The sequence below is a fragment of the Chroicocephalus ridibundus genome, chromosome 5, assembly GCF_963924245.1.
Source record: "Chroicocephalus ridibundus chromosome 5, bChrRid1.1, whole genome shotgun sequence".
NCBI lineage: Eukaryota > Metazoa > Chordata > Aves > Charadriiformes > Laridae > Chroicocephalus > Chroicocephalus ridibundus.
In genome coordinates, this window is record NC_086288.1 from 66,284,264 (window position 1) to 66,308,469 (window position 24,206).

General features: G+C 36.9%; 1 protein-coding gene across 1 annotated transcript; it reads left to right on the plus strand.

Annotated features, from left to right (window-relative positions):
• Positions 1–323: 323 nt before the first annotated feature.
• On the plus strand, positions 324–19,987 carry DTHD1 (death domain containing 1). Its single transcript, XM_063337218.1, is given in 11 exon segments — positions 324–598; positions 4,336–4,366; positions 4,368–5,203; positions 6,497–6,827; positions 7,498–7,677; positions 8,500–8,744; positions 10,013–10,177; positions 10,781–11,070; positions 12,372–12,616; positions 19,047–19,104; positions 19,698–19,987. Coding segments are annotated over 11 exon segments (2,946 nt in total).
• The last annotated feature ends 4,219 nt before the right edge of the window (positions 19,988–24,206 follow it).

A 24,206-nucleotide genomic window follows, 5' to 3' on the forward strand; every position in this document is an offset into this window, starting at 1 on the left:
TTAAGTCACTGCTACATAACCGAGTTACATAACCTCCCTTAAAGGTGCATTGTGTACATTGGCATCTCTTGGCAATCCTTGCCTGTAGTTATAGGAGAGCCACTCCTTTCTGTCACCTAGTAACTTTTTAATAATCAACATTAACTCAGAATTTCTGAGCTAGAGTTCGATTTGTCAGTGTGTGTGGAATACGGTACTTTTTTTCAACGCAGTTTAGGCTTCAAACACTAAACAGTGTAGAAGTCTGAACCAAGGACAACACCTTGTGGAAGTGTTTGAGCAGAAAAAAAATTGTAGTAGTATATTCTGAACATAAAATGGAAATGGCTGAAGGCAAGATTACACCTGCAGGCAAATCAGGCCAACTCCTGGAAAAAATGTGGCACCTGAACTTGCTAGCGAGAGATGTGCTTCTGAAAAGTGATCTGGATAATGAAGGTATAGCGGAGTATGTGCATAGAGTGATCTCTTTAACAAAAGAGCTGAGCAGATCTCTCAGCCAGCAGCTGGAGAATGTTACAGAGAGTCTTCAAGACACTTGTTCTTTGTTGAGTGCTTTCCATAACAAACACAAGGAATCGACTGCAAATCCAGGCAAGTATGGAGGGACTTACCTGTAAACAGAATGGACTGGGTATATTGGATGCTAAGTTTTGCCATGTGATGATGCTGGGGGCCTTACTTTTCATTTGTTAGTATTTCAGTATTTGATCATTCACTAGACCAAATTAATTCATATTTCAATGGTTGTATCACTGTGTTTTCAAGTCTATTATGTGAGATTCAATATGAGACTTGTAATTCTCATTATGTAAGAAAAAAAATGTTATCTAAACAGAATTGTTTCAAAGTTTCGTGTATATTCTACTTTGGTGGGTTTATCTTGACCAGACACCACGTGCCCACACAACAACTTACTCCCCCTCCCTCAATGTGACAGGGGGAGAAAATAAGATGGAAATGCTCATGGGTCGATATAAAGACAGGGAAACTGCTGGTGAAGTAGGCAAAACAGACTCGACCTAGGGAAAAAATTAATTTAATTTCTTGCCAATTGAAATACATCTGGATAGTGAGAAACAAAGGTGAAAAATTAAAACAACACCTTTCCCCCATCCCTCCTTTTTTCCAGGCTCACCATCCACCCTTTATTCCCAACTCCTCCCAAGGGTGGGGAATGGGGGTGGCAGTCAGTCCATAGCAGCTGCCCATTGCCACTCCTTCCTCCTCACATTTTTCCCAGATCCAGCGTGAGTCCTCCCCACAGCCCACAGTTCCTGTCAGGAAAAATTGGGCTCTCCACGGGCTGCAGTACCTTTACAGAATATCTACCTGCTCTGGTGTGGGGTCCTCCACGGGCTGCAGAGTGGATATCTGCTCCACCATGATCTCCCGTGGTCCGCAAGGGGATCTCCACTGCAGGCCTGGAGCACCGTCTCCCCCTCCTTCTTCTCTGGCCTTGCTGTTCCCAGGGCCGTTTCTCACACTTTTTTTTCCTCACTGTTCTCCGGTGTTCTTGCCCTTTCTTAAGTATCTTTTCACAGAGGAAGCACCAGCTTCGCTGACAGGCCCAAATCAGTCCTGCAGCGGGACTGCTGGTTGGAACTGGCTGGAAGCGGCTGTGTCCGGCCTGGAGCAGCCCCGGCCTCTCCTCACAGAGGCCACTCTGCAGCCCCCTCACTGCCAGCGCCTCACCGAGTAAACCCAATATATGTAGTTTACAGCCCTCTAGAAGTACGAATGTAGTCAAAAAGATAACAACAAAAATAAGAAAGAGTTCTGCCATCTTAGTGTACAGGTAAACACATAAAATTTAATTTATTGCATTGATAACAGTGCGGTTATAATAACGGTGTTATTTATTGTGAGGAGCAAATCCAGATACTTCTTTTCCTGGAAAAAAAAAAAGAACAGCAGGATCATTTTGTCACGGTGAAACAATTCTCTTTACTCAGAAACAACATCTTAACAAACAGACATCAAATTAGAAAGAAAACTAACATTTCTGCATTTAATAATGGTCTAACAGCATGATACATAGTCAGAGGGAAAGACTCCAGGCAGAAATCTTTAGCCCAAGTTTATGAGCCTTTGTTCTACAGGTCTATAAACTGTCCACAATAATAAAAGAATATCTTTGTAAAAAAAGGACCTGCTTCCAGGCTTCAAGATCAAGCTAACTTTGCCATATTGGCCTCATGGCCTAGGTAATTAATTTTTTTTTTTTCGATGTCTAAGAATTCAGTATCATTCTCCTTCCAAAAAGCTACTTTTCCTCATCTAACACTTTCCCATAAAACAGTCAGCAAAAACGTTTGAAGAGAGTTGCGTATAAACTGCCAGTGTATTCCAAAGCTATGTTATCAAACATCAGAAAAACACAGAAAGCAAAGTGTTAGAAAAGCGATGGTGGTGGGGGGTAACACAAAAGAAGGCTTATTTCGAGGTTAGCCTTGTAACAGAATGCAAAAGTGTCTTTTCCTGTACCACAGTTGGGTAGTGTAAAGTTACAAGGCTGTGTCTTTGCTTGGCTTTAAGCACTGCAGTGTTAGAAAAGTCACATTCACGGCATAGGAAAATGCAGTTATTTCAAATTAAGCTGTTATCTTCAAATTTGATTTTAGGGGAATTTTAAAGAGCTGTACGATTTGCTTTGAGTTTTTTTGTTTTGTTTACAAAATGCAAAATTCAGGGAGGAAACAGGTTAATTTTGGCAGCTGAAGCCAAAGTTCAAAGCTTGAACTTTGCCTTATAGTAAGACTGAGAAATGTTTTTTTACAACCTCTTATGCAAATGAGGCTGTGCAAGCTATGCTATTTCCAATCTTTTTTTTTTTACTTCTCAGCTCTGTTAAACTACTTATAAGTCCTTTATCGCTATTGTAAAAGTGCTCCTGGAGAAACAGCAGTACTTTAGAATAAACTTCTTTTTGTTCTTTGAACTACTAGTAGAAAAAATATATTAAAAATGTGTTTGTTTGTTTGTTTTTTTTCCCCAAACATAGTCAAAATCCAATAACAAGTCATTTGGGAACCGAGGAAGTATTGCAAAGGAATAATTTTTAGTCTGAGTTCAGCAAGGAAAAATCTCTAATCTGAACTGGACGCTTTGTACGTTTAAATCAGTAAGATGTAAATGCAGATAAAGGCCTAACTAGATCATGTAACACCACACATTGATGTGTGATGATATTATTACTCAATAAAATTATTTTCCTAGTTGAAAACCTTGAGATGTTGATTTACCTTATACGACATTATTGAAAAAAGTGAATGTGAGCCAGTGGTTTCCTGTAAGACTTGTGTCAGCCCTTTCTATTTTCCTTCCTTTGCGTGTCTTTGTCCATTATAAGCAAAAAGCACACCATACTGTGTTTCATTCTGTAAATTTTCTTATTTGTGTTGACTTTCACGGAGTTTAATCTGCAAAACAAAGCAGGATCTCATGCAGCAAACAGAAATAAGCAAGAAATTTTCAGAGAGGTTTGCAATATGCCTAAGTGATGAAGACACAGTTCCAGTTATAGAGATTGACAGCATTAGGTGAGGAGAGAGCTGAAAGTAATACACCTGAAATCCTTGGAGAGAATATCTGGAAGGATTTCTAAGAAAAGGTGTGAGATAACAAAAATGTCATAAATTAAAGGATCACAAAACAAATACACCAAAGATAAAAATCTTACATGAATAGCACCTAGTGATTGTGTGCTTTTTGTGCATCTTTCTTCACCAAGTGTTTTTAGTTAAAAGCAAGATTATCCTCCACCATTCCTATAACCGGATGCTACAAACTGTTGAAATTCAGTATTGTATACGTGCTGGTGTTTTTGTGTTATCCTCTCTTCTCCATAGCAAAAATTCAAAGTTGCTAAACATGTTTAATATGGAGCCTATGTATAAAAACTTTATTAGAGACCCACGCATTAGAATCTTGCAGGATTCAATTTTAGGAAATCTATATAATTAATGTTTAGTTGTAAAGCTCTTCCCAAATTAATTTGACTATTATTTACCAATTCCATCCTTTAGATTGATTGTCATTAAGAATTTAGCTAATTAGATTGATTGTCATTAAGAATTTAGCTAACACTAGAAAGGTGTTCATTAGAGGTGCCACAGTAGTACTTTGACAAATACACAGTTGTACTTGGACAAGTACACAAATGTACTTGTCCGTATTCAATTCTTCAGAAATTCACTCAAATTGAATAGCAATAAATGCAAAAATATTAAATGGAAGCCAAAAAATACATTGTACTTCATGTATTGAATGTCACTATGGAATTAGGTGGAATTCATTAGGTATGTGTATAATAGTTTTCAAATTTTTTGCTAGATTTCATCGCAAAATTTGATTGATTACCTATTTTTTTTTCCTCAGAGTACAATGGAATTACTGATTGTCTGCAGAAAGTGAAGGATTATTTGATAAACACAGTCTCACACCTTCAAGATGCAGAAAATAAACTTTATGCTGCTAGCTGCAGACAAGATGACGACGATTCTCAGATCCAGACTGCTCAAAATGCTTCTAGAGAAACAGATGTGTTTCTGAACATTTATTCTGAAGGAGAAGCAACTGAGTCTGTGCAAGCATCTTCTAGTCCCAGTCAGCAATCCCAAAGAAATCCTTCCCTGAACAAGGCAGAAAGTCAGAATGTTAATCAAATCCAGCCAAGTGAAACTAAAACTGTGGAAAAAGACATTGTTGCATCATTAGCTGAAAATTTAGCTGCTCGAGAACAGGACATTAGCAGAGAACCTCCAATAAAAAAGGAAGATGGTGAACAGAGACTACTAATGAACTCTGTTACAGAGAAAAAAGATTGTAATGGAAAAGATAAACTTCATGGACCTAGCTCTGTTACTGGAAAGTCTCCAGAACTGGCTTTTCAACATGCTCTTATGAGCAGTGGGGAAGACATTTTACCTGGGACATTGAAAGACATTTATGACGAAACTGTCATGAATCTTTTTGAACAGGAAAAAAAGGCAGTAGTCGAATCTTCAAAAGGGGTAGAAAGTGAAGAACGTAGACTGACAGAGCAAATGAAAGGCAGTAAAACGGAAACAAATCATGAGATTTGTAGGAATGACCTGATTACCTTCACTTCCTCAGTACAAACATATGATCTTACTGCTATGAATCCTTCTATGAATGATTCAGAAGAAGTACAAAAATCTAGGCGCTGGATGTACAAAGAGTAAGCACATATCCTTTTTAGGAACAGATATACATAAATATTGCTTATTAGCACACATACAAACATCTGTGGGCCCAGAAACTCAATATGTTGCTTTATTGAACAGCTACTGGTCGTGCACGTAATAGCAGTTTACAACTTAAGCATGCACAATGAAGATCTTCCGTTTGGTCTAAAGTAAACTCTTAACTTTCTGTTTGATTGCATATTTTTTTTTATGCCAGAGGGGGACTGAGTCACAGCCAGTAAAGTCAATAACTCCCAAATTGTTGGAAACCAGTAGGAAAGGACCCCAAATAATCAGTTTTATAATAATTTGTAAGCTGTTCTGAAAAAACCTAAACATAAAAATTTTCATGATTTTCCCATCTATTCATAAAGATATATTTTTATAAATTATCTGCTTATGCTACAATGCAGCACATCATCATAGTAAAGTACTAATTAAAAATAAAAGACACCACTCCACCCAAAATATAAATGTCCTGGTTTGAGGTAAAACAGAACCAATTTTCTGATTTGTAATTTTACTTTTTAGCTGGGCCTCTTCTAACTGACTAAAGCCTGAAATTAACAGCATATTGTTCAGAAACTGTTCACTCTCAGAGTGATAAGACCTGATTATACCAGGGAACGGTATGCACAGAGGCTCTTGCTTATACTTATTGCTATAACAACCAAGGTCAGGTAACTTCGCTGCTTGCCCCGTTAGAGGGTCGGAAGCGTAGAAGCGTAGAGGGGTCTCACCTGCAGGGAGGAGCAGACGGGACAGGTGACCCAAAACTGACCAACAGGGTATTCCATGCCATCTGCATCATGCTCAGTATAAAAGCTGAGGGATCAAAGGGGCAAGGCTGCTCTGGTTTGCTCTTTCTTCAATGGCCGACATTGGAGGAGGACCCTGTCTGTTTGTCTGTCTTTGATCCCGATCCAAGCATTCCTGACTCTAGTTCTGGAATTCAGCTCCTGTCCGTCGCTGACTGCAGTCTGGGACTTTCCCTGTGTCTGCTGGTGATGCGATCGTCGTCCTGGGAGCTGGATACGGTTTTGTATATATTGTATACTTTTTTTTTCTCCTTTAATTTTTATTATTCTATTATTATTTACTATTTTCTTATTTATTATTATTTTCATTAAAGTAGTTTAGTTCTTTTTCTAAACTTATAAATCTCCTTATCTCTTCCTCTCCTCTCTGAGGAGAGAGGAGGGGGGAGGGTCATCTGTCGTTCTGATTGGCCAATCCGGCCAAAACCACGACAATAAGAATAACATTTTCTACTCTTTTTGCTCCAGATTCCTAGTGGAAGAGAGTGGTAAGAATGAACGTACAGTAGCTTGTTTTATTAAAGCCCCTGCCACTGCTCTGGAGAATCTGAAGTGCAAGATAGCCAATGACACTAGTTCTTTGGTGGTGGATGATTCTGAGGAGCTCATCAGCAACGTCATCAGTATTGAATGCTCTGATTATGAGAAAGAAATCCCTTTCCCTATCAACATTGCAATCCCATTTACTTCATGCTTCAGAGGAAATTATCGGGAGATTATGGTGAAGGTGACTGATGTGAACTTTCAATCAAAATACTTAGCTCCTATTTCTTTGGAGAGATACCAAGGAAACCATAAGGTTAGTAACCTCTCATCTAAGCATTGTAGAGGCTTAACTCCAGTTAAGCCTCTGTGGAATTATACTAGTAAAGACGTCCTTATTAATCTGTATTGCCCACGATGTGGGGTTAAATTGAACTTTTCTTCCTACTTTTTCAAGAACTAATTCTATTTGAAACGTAGTATTTAACAGAGTCCCTTTTTTTACTCATAATGTTAACGCAAGTGCTTGATCCCAATATACTAATGGTTGAGTAATGGTTCGTGACTTTTGTAAATAAGTGTAATACGTTACATTTTTTGATAAAAGTAAAAACTTAAGGGGAATTATTTGGTATTCAGATCACAGAGAAGTAACACAATTCTACGTGTATGACTCCAAACTGCATCTCAAAGAAACACAGGATAGTTTCTTTTTTAACTACAGAAGAGTTTCATTGGGACAGATTCATCAACCAGTTTACAAGCTTATTTCATTTCACCCCAATCATACACTGTAATATGAACGACAGCACATGAGGACTAGAGCTCACCAGATAACTGGGCATCCAGGTGGCAATAATATTTCATTTATTTTCATTTCACACCTTACTCTATAAACAATGTTGCCTTCTCAAAATGCTAATGCGCTGCAGAACACAGAGTCCTTTGCTTCCCATGTACTCTAACCCCACATTCTCTTTACGCAGGAAAACTTTGCAGAAGTGAAAATTTATCAGCTGGGTGTTTTTTCTGTGGTGTCACGCTTAAAGAAAGAAACATTTACTGTTCCAAATATAGGACTCTTACAAAAGCTGAGCGTGGATTCTAGAATCTCTTTCTATTACCCTCCAGAAACATTCAGTTCTCCAGCACCCATGCAAATAAAGGTGAGCTTGAAATACATAATACTCGTCCCGTAAGTCTGTTAGCTGATCCGTTCTGAAGCAAGGATGCCAATCACGTTAAAGGGCAACCTGTTCCATTATTAGAAAAAGTGAAAAGTGGTTGCAGCTCCACATCCTGTATACACAGCAAATGGTTTCCTGCCAATTTTGTTAAAGCCACATAATATCGTCAGTAGTCAATGATATCTGTAGCAAAAAGGAAGAACCATCTACTTTGTCTAATATACTTCAGAAAATATTGGTGTTTTCAACAATGACATAAGCATCAACTCCAAATCTCAACTGCTTGGCACAGCATTTAAGTTAATGGAACAATTTTTCTCATCTGACCTTCATCATTTGTACCAGGCAGTGCAACAGAAGGGTTTGTCACCTCTTCTGAGAATAATCTTAAAATTTGCATCAGTTATAATGTGTTTCTCCCTTCCCCCATAAAAACATTGATTCGGAAGTACAAAGCAGATAAAATTATCAGTGAAAAAAATACAGATTTGAAAAATCTTAGAAAACTATCAAACTCTGAGGGAGCTCAGGTGTTTCAAAACTTTAACTCAAAGCAGGAACAAAACAATCAAAATATTTTAGTCCGTAAAGGCTCCAGTTTTTGATGACTCTCAAGCATTTGGTTGTGCATTGTATAAAGTGCTGATATGTTGTTAGAGTTGTTCCTGGTTATAGAGAGGAGCCTAAAGCTTCTGTAATATAATCCAATTCCAAAAGATAAACCTGTTTTTAAAAAGCCAGGGATGTCAGAGAAGATTTATTAATTTGCAAATTAATTGTACAATTGCTTTCCATATTCAGGTTCAGCCAATTGAACCATCATTGGTTTCCACCTTGAAAGCAAGACACGATATGTACCACTCGGTGGTATCTACTAGTGCACTGGTTTATGTCCAGCATCCTTCAGCCCAACCATTTAACAGCGCAGTCACTATTACTCTACCCTGTCCTCCAAACCCAGAAAAAAAAAGTCAAGGAGATGAGACAGAACATGCAAGAGCCATTACCGCTACAGTAAAGAGGGTTGCTATGGCATACCATTCTCGGTAAGAACAACTTCACCACAAATTCAGCATTTTCAAAACATGAAAATGAATTATTTTTAACAGTTGCTGATTAATATTTTTTTTGTATTAAAAATGTATTAGTTCTTTAATACACTCTGCTATACCTAGAAACACTGTTAGAAACACTAGAGCAAATCCCCACAATTCTCATGCTATAGCTTCACCATGAAAATTCGCATAGCATTTGATGTATAATCTTTAGGTATGCTGACCACGGCTAACCACTGTATTTCTAACAGGAGTCAGGATGAAAAGTGAGCGAGTTTTTTTTCAGCAAGAAATGTTCAGCCATTTTCACCAAAGCCAAACATTGAACATAGAGAATAACTATGTCTCAAAGCTGCTGTGTTCATTATTTTACCAGTTGGTGGTTTGGCTACCCTGGCCTTTGAATTTTCTGATCTCTACTTCTACACATTCCAATGGCTGTCTGAGTCAAAAGTTATGACACAACAGTTGGGAGCAGGTCAATTTTGTGGTAACTGCTGCACTTGGTAAAGGCCCATATTTTTCCAAAGCACTCACTACAAAATTTCTAAAACTTAGACTTTTTGGAATGTCTTAAAAAAGCATTAAAATGTGGGGACTCGTAAAAAAAAATCTCTAAATTTCAATAAATTTTCAGTTCAATAAAATTTATCCATCATGCAAAAAGGATATGGATAAAACTTTTGGGTGAAAAAAAGGCCAAAGCTGATCTCATCTATTTTGACAGTCAGCAAAATAGATGTTGTTTTTACAATCCCATGCAGGAAAAAAATAAATCTGAACTTACCATTTGATAGTTGTCCTTTCCGTTCTGCTACCATGGGCAACTCCAGATTCAGAAAGGCTTACTGGGATTTCTTGATAGGGACTAGGTTGGGACAACAGTCAGCTTTGAAGTACTTCTACTTTACATCATTAAAGGGTTAGCTTATTCCTACTGTACTAAACATTACCTTTTTCAAAATTCATTTATATACCAGGATTATGATTATCTTGAAAAGAAGAAAGGCACAATGGAGAAGGCAGACAATGTTCTAGCTTTCCATTTCTGAAAAACTTCTCAGATCATGTTTTAAAGAGCTTACACTCACGTTGGTCTTTTAACAATTATATCACTTACATACTCTAGAGTACAGTTCCAGATGTAAATTTTCAGCAAGGTGGGAAAAACACAGGTAGTCATCAAGGAAAGCAGAAGGAAAAGTAGAGCTACAGGATCTATTTTTCATTATATTTTTTCCTATAATTTGACTTTCCAGGGCTGTGAGTGCATCTGTGAGAAAAAATGGGGAGAATCTCAGTGATACTTTGAAATTATTAGGTCACAGAAACAAAGCAGAGGGGTGGAAGGTGTTCGATGATGTTATTATCCAGAATGCACGGAATGGGCTTGTATCATTTGAATTAAATGAGCATTTAGAAAGGTAATGTATGAATAATTTAATAAAATTTTATTTACTAAAATATTTACTTCCAAGTAATTGAAATTAGTAGAGTTAAGAAATCATCCACTATTAATAATTAACTTTCCAGCATCTCTTTATTCCACTTTGCAGTATAAGATCATTTAGATTTGTTACTTGTAGTTACAGAAAATACAAATATTCTTAAATATTTTTTTCATCTGCAGACTGTGCACAATGTAATATATACAAAATTTGAAACAGGAAATGCAGATATTAATCTTAATATGAAAATGTGATTTAGGTCTCTAACTACAAAACCATAACATTTTTTGGAATTTCTTACTAGGAAATATTATCTTACTTTCATCTAAAATTTGTATGTATTTGAATTCATAGATACAGAGTCAATATACTCTACACTACAGAAGCAGGCAAATTTCTACCCTTTCATAAGTCGGAAACAAGAATGAAAAGGAGGTAGCAAAAGATCCATTGGAGACTGAGCCCTGTATTATTTTGAGTAATAAATTGTTAGCAGTTGATAAAATGATTTAAGATAGAGTTCTTTATTTTCTTGTTTGTTTTTTTTTTTTTTGCCCTTTTTTTTTTTTTTAAATACAGCTTTGTGGTCATTCGCCTTTCGTTCCTCTTGGAAAACACGTATCTTCTCCTCTTTGCTCAAGCTCTGGAAGAAGCTGTTTATAGCACAATGGCTAATGTGATACTGTACCGGAAAAGAGAAAACCCATATAAAATAGTAGTTTTGTTATCTGCATCCAAAGAATTGACCTGGGAACTTCAAAAGCTCCATGAGGAGGGCTACTTTGGTCCCCCAGAACCTACGCAGCAGTTCCCATTAAGAGAAGGAGAGCAGATTCATTTTAGATTTAGAGGCAATATTTTTGCTTCAGGTAAGGTAATTACTTCATGCATCTGGATGAACAGTACCAATCACCTCAGGTGTTCAGAAATACTGTTTGTGAACATTAGTAGATTGGGGTTAGTCACAGCGCATGTAGTTATTTCAGTGTTTTATTTCTTGGAAATGATAGCTGCATGAACTACATAGGACACTGTTGTGACTGTAAAATAAAAGGTACTAGCTGAACAAAATCCCCAGCAACCTGCTTAGATGACCCTGCTTTGAGGAGGGAGGTTGGACAAGATGATCTTCAGAGATCTCTTCCAACCTCTGCTGTGCTGTCAAAACTGGTCCCCCAGAAGCAGCTAGTATTTTATCTTTTATTTCAAAAGGGCAAGATTCCATCAATGGCTTTTTAATATAAAGACCATTTGATAGGAGTGAAACAGATTCCAAACAAAAAGAAACAGGCTGCTATTTTATGTGTGTAAAGTCACTTAAAGTAGGCAAGATTAAACACTGAAATGCAGGGCAAAATGTTGCTTTTTGTGAGTAGCACTATGAATTGAGGTGATGAGAGAGAGTTGTTATGCTGTTTCCATTAGCAGCCTCAAAAATTCCATGCACTACCTGCCACCATTCAGAGATGTGCTTAAAGGGAGAAGACATAAGAAGCCTCAGAAAAATTTTCACACAAAGTTACATATTATCTCTTTGGTCAGTTTTGGAAAGAACATATAAATATATATTTGGCTCTCTGAACATTTTGTACATAAACTCTCCCACTGAAATCTCTGTTTACCCTAAAGGAAGGATTGTTCTTCAAAAAGGGAAGTCTGCAGCCCCCAGGGAATGCCTGCCTGTCTCTGCAAAGGACAGTGTTATAGACATATCAATTAAAATGGAATTATAAATCCTAAAAATGCACCTACCTCCCTAACTCCATTCATTTTGGTGTTACAGATAGAGAAATATCCACCTAAACAACTAGAAAGCATATAATTTGCATTCCATTCACAAAACCATTTTATTTTTATTTCTGTCTATGTTATGTATTTTATCCTGTTCCATGTTCCTTACTTTTCAACTTGTAGCACAGCCTTCACCGCTTACTCCTTATGCCAACAATTCAAGGGCTAAGACAGATAACTATGAAGACATTTCAATTACTGAAGCAGGCTGGCAGGAACATTTGAACCTCAGAGGTTCAATAAAAAGTAACAAATATGATATAGAACAACCAAATGTTATATGATTAGCTCTGACTCACCCTAATGAATTCTTTTAGATGCCACACCTCTAAATGCAATGTAAAAAAAATTATTTTTTTTTTTTTTGTATGGGCTGCAGAGAACGGAAAAGATTTTAGAAAAGTCTACAGGCTGATTTTTCATTCACAAAGAAAACCCAGGCTGGAGCTCCAAACTAAAGAAGTGGATGAATTTGGCAACCACAGTTCACCTCATTACAAAGGAACAGCGGTGTTTTATAAAATTACCAGAGAGATGATAACCAAGAAATGGGAACAACCCTTGCCATATGGTGAATATGAACACCAGTCTCCACTGTGTAAATTAGCACTAACATTACCAAAGGTGGGTTTCTCACTTCATAATGTTAGAGATCTTTCCTTTTTTTCCTTACCACATATTTGTTAGGCAAAAGGATCTTGGTATGACTTTTGCTTTACAGATACACACAGGAGTCACTGATGGAGAAGTTCTGATCCATCAGCAATATACAAACACCCTCAGAGTTTCTCTTAGCAGGTGGGAGGGACCCTCATCCAAGCATGAGCTTGGGAAAAATTGTTTAGCAGAAGTTTTTCACCCATTTGCTCTCCCCAAACGGTATGGCCCTGAGAAAGCATTAGTTAAGTTTCAGTTATATACTTCTTGCATCCTTGTCTTGGGAGTGCAGAATTGCAAACTGTAGGAGCATTAAACAGTTCATGTAACCTATCTTTCTCCTATCACCTGATTCTCATATTATGCCTGATTAGCCTCTGCAATACAGACATGTGGGCAATTATCTCTATCTCTGGTGAAAGCTTTTGCTACATAAATTAATCTTTAATATACCTACAGTGAAATCTCATTGTAATCTTTTCAAAGAGCCTAGATATCAGCACCCTATATTGTACAAAATGCTGCCACTAGACTACTGCTATCAAATTTGCATACATTTAAATATCAAAATACGTACAGTAACACTTGGTCTAAATCTCTGGTGACAAGCAGTAGCAGTAACATCTCCCTCTTCTTGAATGTAATTCACTCTTCCTTAAGCTATCACCTGCAAATGTATCTTTTATTTCATAAGCATAGCTCTTGATTTCTCTCATCTCCATTCTCCCAAGTATAAATTAAGAACAGTTAGCTGCAGAAGATTTTAAGAGATATCTTTCAGTGACCAACTCCATAAAAAATATAAGTTTTATTTTGAGAACCACATGCTTTCAAGCACTTTGCTTTTCCATAAGGCTAGCATTCCATGTGCATTATTCACAGAGAGGGAAATACAAACTCTTAAGGTTCAGTGGGATGATTAAAATAAATAAATAAATAAATCTGTGGCACACCCTAGGCATCAGTTAGTTTTCTTCCATCCATCTGTCTAGCTTCCATCCTGTTGTTACACTTTATTTAATCTTACTGCGTAATAAGAATAAGAGTTAAAGGATTGAACTGCATTTGTATTAAACACCAAAGGTAATGATCAAATGTCTTAGATTTGGGTTGGCATCTATGGTCTACTCCTATACATATTAGTCCCTAAGCGTTCTATTCAGAGTTTTCAAAACAAGTATTTCTGACTACCCCTTTTCTCCTACTAAATTTAAGGCCGTGTTTCCTCTTTCCCAATCTGGTTGAGACCTTGAAGTCTGGTCGGTCTGCGTAAGTGTGTGACAATATATAATATATGTGGGTACACAGTAGCACCCAGGCAACCTACTCATTTAAATGGAAAAAAAACCCCAGAGGACTGTATAAAATGATCATTGTTGGTAAATTAGAAATGAAGTCAAAGCTCAGGAATGGTGACAGCTTCTGGGAACAGTTTCTCTACATCTCTGAGTAGTGGCTCTACTTTCAACTGAAAAGTTCAAGCACAGAGGACCCAAGTTCGATGCATAAAAAGTCTGCTTACAGAGAAAAGGTTATTACATATTTCAGAAAATCAATGTTGCAGCACCTTGCAAATAATTTTTCTTTTGCTTCTTGTAAATATATTTAAAGAGGTGCACTTCAAAAGAGTTAGAATCTTCATTAAATGTATTAAATTTTGAAGAATTATAAAACATCAATGAATTTATTTGACTTTAGTGAATAATTAGTAAATGAAATACAATATACCTTACTATTGGTATATAAATACACAAGGCAAATGGGAATTTCACCAACACCACTGGCTAGTGATATGTAACATTCATTAATACAAAGTTATATTGTTGTGTACTCTTTTGCTCTTCATACCTTCTTCCAGCCAAGTAAATCTTGAATTCCATAGTGAATAGACTCACAGAAATTTTAAGAATAAAAAATATTCTCTTTTGGCTGGTTTGCTGCCTGAAAGATTGGAAATAAAAGAGTAGGGAAAAGTGGTTCATTTTCTTAAGGGAAGATGATTAGTAGTAAAGTTCCACCCAGATCCATGATAACATATTCAGGAGAACTTTTCAATAATTAAGTGAAAAGTCTGATGACAGTACAAAATATTCAGAGTACTAAAGTCGTCTGTGAAAAATCACAGCATATTATGATAGTGAGCAGCTAGAAAATAAACCAGATAATTTAGATTTCAATAAGTGTTTTGTTGGGGTGGAAGTACATACCTAATTTTATACTGCTAGACTCTAAATTACCTATTACCACTCAAAACCCAAAAAAGTCTTTGGTCATTTTGCTCTCTGAAAACTTCCAGAGCAATATATAATATATATTCAGCAGCAAATAAAAGGTAAGCAGAATGTTCTAAATTATTAGAACAACAAAGCTGAGAACAAGATTATGCCATATATCTATGAGGCATCCACATCATGACTGTACTCTGCAATTCTGGTCACAGAACTCAGAAAAAGGATTTGGAAGAAGAGGAAAGAAAGAAGGCGATCAGAAACATGGAGTGGTTCTAGGTAGAGAGACAATACATTGACGACAACACTTCAGGCAGTTTCAACAGACGTTGAAATATTGTATAAACTTATGAATATTATGGAGGAACTGAAAAAGGAATTATTATATCCCCTTTCACAGGATATAAGAACAGTGATATTGGTAAGTGGCAGGTGTGACCAGCAATATAAAAGAACATACTTTTTACATACAGAAGGTGAACTGAACTCATTTTCACAGAGTATTTGCAGCAGTTAAAAATGTGTTTGAGTTCAAAAAGGAATAGATTGGAAGAGAGACAGACAGAACCATATATTAAACATAATGATCCAGATGCAATTAAATGCCAGAGCAATGAAAAGGAAATTCTACTTACTTACCATATCTTATTATATGTTTTTAAATTATTAACAGTGATGAAAACACTGACAGTAAAAATTAACATAAGAACCTGTATCATCTTTTATCCTGTTTTTACTATCCATGATCTGATCAACCTATTTGAATCAGATATATCTTCACATTTACATGGGCTTTCTAATGAATAAAAGAAATAGAAGGAAATAGCTAAAATTGGTTGAGAAAACAGTTAGGGAGAAATATAATGTACTAATTATACAAACAACTACACCAGCCATCTGTCAAATGCAATCGCTATTTACCATTTCATTAAAATACAAGTCTTGTGTTAATTCTCATATGATATGAACCAAGACTGGCACTGTCTGTAATTAGTCTTTTGCTGATGCTCTAAATATATATTACCAAAGCAGCTAGAACTACCTGACAACATTTGTGCACAGAGACATACACTTAAGCAATGATCCTTCAGTTTTGCTGGTTTCTATCACATGCATGCCACTACAGTACAGCAGTTATGCTGCCCCAAATCTCTTAAGGATATCAAAACATAATGCTCTGTGTACATATCTGACCTATCGATAATGGTGGGTTGTTTATAGTATTGCTCACACTAACACAGCTGCTTTCAGAATTCCAGTTGTCACAGTAAGGCTCTCAAGTCTTAATTGTGAACTAGTTCACTCTAAATTGTAGTGCTGTTGATGGACTTCTCACTTGCTCCCAGTATGCTAGGGGAGGCTTTCATGGGTTGGGAATAAAATCCCCAAAATAGCAGTAAATGCAAGGCAAGAACAGCAAAGTTTATTTATATTTCTACTACTTTGTTGAGTTAATAAATGTCTTATGTTTAGTTTAACCATGTTAACACATTATATGAGATCACAAACACTCAGTGTTGCCAGTAACAATAGAAATCTTCTCAGCAAAATGAAATAAAGTTTTGGCTTTTTCTTTTTTTTTGGCAGCTTGTAAAGTTAGAACCATCCACAATGCCTGGTTTCAGTTGTGACAAAGACAGATGGAATCTTTTTAAGGCAAACATTCTGACTACATTTGCACTCATTTCTGTAAAATTTCCACCTAATTTCTCTTGAATTGTGGAGAGAAGAGAGTAACTATATAGACTATAAGCCATTTTTGTATGTATGTGCCCACATTATCCACACTTCTACAAATATGTTTCTGACAGTGGTCAAAGCAGTGGTTGTTTCCTTTGTATGCAACCATTCACATCAGTTTTTAGTTTAAGCATGCTACAGTTGTAGCATGTTTACTTCTGAGTAAGCTGATCTTCACTAACAATTCCTATTTATGCAGCTTTCATTTCCTCAGCATTAGAAAACACTGGTTGGTCAAACCTGTTATTTTCAACACAAGTTAAACATAGTGGATTAAGTTCTGATGTCAAGTATGTGCGTGCATATCAGTAGTATTTCTTCTGATTTCAAAGCAGTTGTATTTATGTGAAACTGGGCTAAAGAATTTAAAAGGTTAATTTCTCCTTTTCTGCCTGTCCTGTTTGATATGCTACTAGAGTCTGGTCATGTCTGAGAGGTCTATTTGACAGAGCACTTCAGTATTACTGGCTGAAATCAGAATGCTTTGCAAAAAGAGATTGTTGTAATACATACAATCATTATCAAATTACTATTCTGCTGAAGTTTTAAGTCTAATGACTGTATAACAGCAAAATAGCATGTGATCCTCTGCTTCAGAAAGGCAGTTGCTTAGCTAATTGAAGGGTCTTCCAGACTAGAAAACTGCTTTGACCGCTAAAAGTATTTTCCTTACGCTGTCAACCAGCACAGTGGGACCACATGCCCGTGCAGTTGAACCGTGGGTGAATTTAGCGCTTCACCACAGATACTTAATATTTAAAGGCAGATTTAATGTTTTAGATCTAATGCATTGTATATTATTACACTATTTCTAGACAATACTCATTTTCAATTCTTATAATTTTTACTACTATTTTAACATTAAGTAGCATAAAGTGGTTCAGATTAAAGTCAATGCATGGGTAATTGAGTTCATCTACAATAACTTTGAAAATCTCATACAGACCTTTGAGGTGCTAAATTCTCATTAATGAATGAAAATAAGTTTAAATATAAATGCATAATTAAACGAAGGCAAAGAAAGCTGTCTTGGAAGAAAAACAATGCCCTCTTCTGGAAGAGCTTTATATTCTCTTTATTTTGAGGGCTTTTTTTAGCTGTGTTATGCTGTCTTCACACTGGGACACGTGCAGTGACAGAATTGCTGTAGAAGCAGGCAAGAGAGGCAGATTCAGATCTCAAGAGGAGAACAGCATAGGACGCTTTTGCGCTGCCAAGCAGTGCATACCGTCTGCATCATGTGGGCGCTGAAAGCCCCTACCAAGATGACTGAGTACAGGCCTGATGAAAAGTTGTTTAATTCACAGGTGAATAGGTAACAGTTATGATTATGTTGACCTTTTGGATATGTAGCTCAGTACATATGAAACACTCCAAATATTGAACAATGTATAAAAGTCTGTATTACAAAAGTATTTAAGATAAGCTCAGCAAGACTCTGGCTCAGTATGCCTAGCAGGAGAAGGAGAGTAATTTACCCAGTCAGAATTTCATGCTTTTAATTCACAAATGGAAAAAAGAAGCTCAGTGAATAAACCTGGAGCAAGTCTCACATGGAAAGCTGTGCATAAACAGCCAGGTAATACAACTGAATGTGTGTGATGAAAGTAACACGGGCACTAAAAGAGGACATTAAAATTACAGCTTTTAACAAAAAATAGAGCTGAACTTCACTTAATACAAATTAATCTCTTGTGCTCAGTGCTTATGTAATTTCTTGTTCTATATGGAGTAGGAAACAACAGTAAAGCCCACAAGACTTTCTTCTTTCTCAGTCATAGGGAAAAAGGACAAAGTATTTTTTCTTTCTTCCCTGTGTTCAGAGGAAAAAATAGGAAGAACTCTGTGCTTTCTTATGGAACTTGTATTTTCAATTATGATGATTTTTAGTGATTTCTAATTAAAAGTTGAACTATGCAAAATGAATAACTACAGCTACAAATATAGTATGATTTCTAGACCTAACAACAGATACTGCATACCTAGAAACTGTCATTTTCCTTGAAACAGAATGGTATGCACACAGTTGTAATAAGAAAGCAGAGACAGCAAGGCAAAGTTAATGCAGTGTTCAAAATTAGAATCCATTTCACGTACCATGTTCCATACAGATTTTCCATACACCCAGTTTCTGTACACCAGTCATGACATAATGCTACTGATCAAACATTTGTAAAATTGCATAGCTTATAAAATTTTTAATAAGATGCAATAAACATCCATTTGATGTAAACATAGTTTAATTTTAGTGGCTGTATACTGATTTATACCTGCCGATGGTGTTAACTGGTTTTCAATAATGACACAAATCCTCTATGTAGTTAGAACCTATCTTAAATGCTGATTTACTGCAATCCACTTCCACATCCTACACCTCATCCCTTACTCATTTAGTCATTTCTCTTTCCTCAACATATTATCTTTGATAGCATGAAAAGCTGATCAAGCGTCCACAAAGCACAAAAAGAATTTCTTCTGATTCATCAGGTAAGAGCACATACTTAATATATTGATATCAATATAAATAATAGTGATATTTGCTGTTTTTTTTAAAAGCCAAGATTTGTTTCAGCTGTAATTGATGTTTTAAAATGCTGTATTCAGGAACCAAAATAGTTAATGTATTAAAAGATATTCGAAGGGGAAAAAAAAAAAAAAGGCCATCTGTTTACCAGACAATGCAAAAGCTCTTCTAAAATAATGTTGTGGTAGGGTGCTTGAACAGCATGTAATTTTCTATATAAGGAGCTTCAGTTTGTACAGGAAAGCTCCAGTATAACTGATGTTATAGGAAATGCCCAAACCCTTTTATTTTATTGCTAGCTTTCTCCATACAGTTCCAAAAGTTATAGATTATTGCTGAATTTGCTCTTGACTAAATTCACTCATGTCACAGTGGAGTTATCAAAAATTGCATTAGAAATAAGCAATGATGACGTTTCCATTAAAGTAAAAAACAAACAATTTTTAGTTGGGGAGTTCACCCACTGAGCCTCCAACTTTAGAAAACTTTTCCAAAGAAAGAAAGATTTACATAGCAGAAGAATAATGCCCTTCATTTACTAATTTTTGTCCTTCAGAGGCCCTATGGGATAACTTGCTATATTGGCTTGCAGAAGAGCTTGCAGAAGATAATACATCATTGCTTGCTTTATGCTTACCTGTTCGGCGGAGCATACTTCAGCTTGTTAGGCTGAAGTGCCCTGATAATTTAACACACCAGATCTATGAGCTGCTTTGCTGCTGGAAAAAGACCCTTCCAAGGTCGGCTGATAAACAGCGGCTCCTGTCTCGCTATTTGCGGAAGAGTGGCAGAAGTGATCTTTCAGAAGAACTTCGTTTTAAGTGGCAAAATAAAGTGTTCACTTGACAAAATCACTGGCAACTAACAGCCCCATTTTTCTTCTTTCTTGTTGAAAGGTGTGAATATTTCCGAGATATCTTTGGATGAACAAGTGACAGGGATACTAGTCAGGGACCAGACTGCTTATTTATTTGTTACTTTGCAACCTCTTTACTAAAGCAAAGTATAATAGCAACGTCCTTGCTTGCTAAAATTGAACGTTTGTGCTGTGGAAAAGTGAGATATTGAAAATAAACGTATGAAGGATTATAGGCTGGTCTGCATATGTTTCTAAGGAATTAAATTGTTTGCACATACCATACTAAATTGACATAGAATCATACTTCTATATGCTTTAAACACTAGGAATTATTCACTATACTTTATCAAAATCTTATGAATCATTCCATGATATATGAATGATATATTACTCTACATCCAGTAATAATAGCTACGAGGTTCTTCAGAGAAAAGCATAATAGATCATTATAATGCACAGAGGAAATGTCTTCTTACTTTCAGGTTTGTTAGTAATTAATCCTGACTTATATTCTCAGTAAATTTTTTTTATCCTTGTGAATGTCATTGCGGGTTCCACTGTTACTACATGTGAATATTTAATCTGTTCCCAGAATTTACCAGATTTGTTGCCTCAATTTTATCAATCATGTTAATGTATTTTTTTTCAGATTACTGTCAAATTTGGGAAAAGGGGTATTTCTTCATATAAGTTTTAAAATGTAGTGCTTAGAAATTTCATTCATTATACTCAGTTCTTGTATTTAAGGTACAGTAAACCAGGAGTATTTGTGCCATTCCTTTAGCCATGTATGTTAATCTCTAAAGACTCGTTTCTTTCCAGAACGCTAAGTATCATAGAATCACAGAATGGTTTGGGTTGGAAGGGACCTTAGAGATCCTCTAGTGCCAACTCCCCTGCCATGGGCAGGGACACCACTGGTCCCAGTACTGACACCTGAGGGATGTGACTCGTCACTGGTCGCCACTTGGACATCGAGCTGTTGACTGCAACTCTTTGACTGTGACCATCCAGCCAATTCCTTATCCACTGAGTGGTCCATCCATCAAATCCGTGTCTCTCCAATTGAGAGACAAAGATATTGTGCAGGACAGTGTCAAATGCTATGCACAAGTTCAGGTAGATGATATCAGTTGCTCTTCCCTTATCCACCAATGCTGTAACTCCGTCATAGAAGGCCACCAAATCTGACCAGCCAGTAGTTCCCCGGGTCTTCCTTTTTTCCATTTTTAAAAATGGGGGTTATCTTTCCCCTTTTCCAGTCAGTGGGATCTTCACCAGACTGCCACAACTTTTCAAATATGATGGATAGTGGCTTAGCAACTTTATCTGCCAGTTCCCTTAGGACCTGCATAGGTATCTCATCAGGTTCCATGGATTTGTGTGCCTTCAGGTTCCTCAGATGGTCTTGAACCTGACCTTCTCCTACAGTGGGTGGTACCTTATTCTCCCAGTCCCTGCCTTTGCCTTCTGTGACTTGGGAGGTGTGACTAGAGCACTTGCCAGTAAAGACTGAGGCAAAAAAGTCATTGAGTACCTCAGCCTTGTCCATAACCCAAGTAGCCATGTCTCCTGTTTCCTTCTGGAGAGGGCCCACATTTTCCCTAGTCTTCCTTTTTTCAACCCTGTAGAAGCTTTTCTTGTTGCCCTTGACGTGCCTGGACAGATGTAACTCTGTCTGGGCGTTAGCTTTCCTACCCCGATCCCTGGCTGCTGAGACAATTTCTCTGTATTCTTCCCAGGCTGCCCGTCCTTGCTTTTACCCTCCGTAAGCTTCCTTTTTGTGTTTGAGTTTGTCCAGGAGCTCCTTGCTCATCCCTGCAGGCCTCCTGGCATTTTTGCCTGACTTCCTATTTGTTGGAATGCATCGCTCCTGAGCTTGGCGGAGGTGATCCTTGAATATTAACCAGCTTCCTTGGGCCCCTCTTCCCTCCAGGGCTTTAACCCATGGTACTCTGCCAAGCAGAGGAAGAATAACCTGATTTTTAAAAGTCAGAGCAATAGCAGGGTTGAACTTTTATAACTGTGTTTCTACTAAAGCAATATTCTAATTGACAGTCTTCTGTTAGTTCCTGCTATATTGCAATCCACGTCATACAACACACCACAAATTAAAAGCTGAACTTTGACATTTCTTTTAAAGGCTCAACGTAGCTGGCGAGTGCCAGTGAATCACACAGTCCTGGGGGAAAGCTGACTGCTTGGTATTTACACATACAAACATAAATTTGTGTCTACACAGGCTGTCACATCTGTGCAGTTTCCCTACTGCTCCGGCAATGTACAGTAGATGCAGCTCTTTCTTCAAGCCCCCCCCCCCCGCATAATTATTTTGTAGTTATTGTTATTCTTCTGGATTCAATGCACAAATTATTTTCCTCTTTGCAACATTTCCAAATCACTACTATAAAAGAGAAAATTGCAGTGCAAAGAAAAGATAAATAGGAATAGTATTAATTAGTTTAATTTATCTATTCACTAATGTCTCATCCTGCAGGATTATCAATTTTTAATTGTAAGACATAATATAAGAGGAACTTAACGCCTTCACTGTGACATAACCACCCTTTCATTTTTTAATTTTTTTCTATAAATAAAGATGTTTTTAAAATGTAAACTGGCTGCTGCTTAGCGGAACACATTATCACGCTTTTCTCAGTGCCCTAACACATTTTGTCATCAGATCTTTTGTCTTCAGTGCCTTCTCTTTAGGAGCGAATGTTCTGCTACAGGCTCAGCAGATACTGTCAGAATGTACGTATATCATGATCATGCTCCAATGCATGATGGTACTGCAAATAGTACTGGAAATACTGCAACAAATTTTACTTCATTTTTCCATCTAAATTAGTATTTTAATACAACTACCAACATTCTGCCACAAGATGGCCTCTGTGTCCAAGAAAAAACAGAGTGTCTGTATTTCACATGCTGAAAAATATGTGAATAAAATACTGCTAAAAACTAAAAGTCATTTATAAAGCCCTGGATACTCCACTGTACAGTACCTTTAACATTAGTGCAAAGCAGCAAGAATTGTGGGCTTTTCATAGCAGCTATACAATGGGAACAACCGCATTCAGCCTCCTCGTCCTAGGAATTTGAGATATTTTTTTTTTTACATTGATTGAATGGTAAAATTTTATTAAATTTGCTTATGTTAAAAGCTCATTTTTATTCGTGGCAAACACTAATCAAGTGACTAAACAAACCATATATTTTACTAAAGAGTGGTCAAAATCCTAATAAGATAGATTAAAATAATTAAAAAAATTTAATATAACTATAACGATTCTTGATCTTCTTGTCTAAGGAGGTAACCATTAGGCCCCTAGTTATTTTTCCTCTTTTTGCAGTGATATTCACAGTCTAAAACTAGTAACTAGTCTTGCAAAGCTGAGCTGGCTGGTGATGTGTTTTTCCTCTGTTCTTCTCCCTCCTCATCTCTGCCACCGGCTCTGCCTTGTGCTGGGGCTTTCCCTGTTACCTGTTCTTGGTAACCGTCATAGCTTTTGTTATTTCAGCTCCTGGAAGAGCACGTGTAGCACTGAGCACACGCTTTCTCAGCTCACAAAAACATTTTAACATAAAAGCATATTTAAAATGCACATTTTGAAAAAAAAATTTATATGAAAAATTAATGCAAAGTGAACACGCTTATGCCTGCCCACTTTGTTTCCTTTGCTCTACCAGATGTCCACAGAACCGCCCTCCTTCTCTAGGTCTCCCTGACTCCAGGGACTCTTGGCAGGAGGAGGCAATACGGGGGATTTCCCTTCACGTTAGGTCTCAACCATCAGGTTTATATACAGAAACGTTTTTTTATTCCAATTTTTTTTGTTAGAGAAGTGATTCTTCCCTCTCTAAAATTCATAGTCTGCAAACGAAATCTCCAAACAAAACAGGTCTCAGAACAAAATGTGGCCTTCTGTGCAACAGAACAATGACATCAGCAGCAATCAGGCCCCAAAACGTAGCTCTTTCTGGCTGAAGTAAATTAAAATCAAGCTGTAGCAGAATCCAAAGAGGAGGAACAATGGAATGTCAACTAAGAAAGTTCTCAGTCCTTATGGAAGGATGAATATCTGACTGTTCTGCTTCTTTCCAAATAGCAAAGGCCAGTCACAGGCTGATATAGCTGGACTGTTGCTGTGGAAAATCCAATTTCTTATCTAGCGTCAAAACTGTCATTTGCTTTTCATTCAA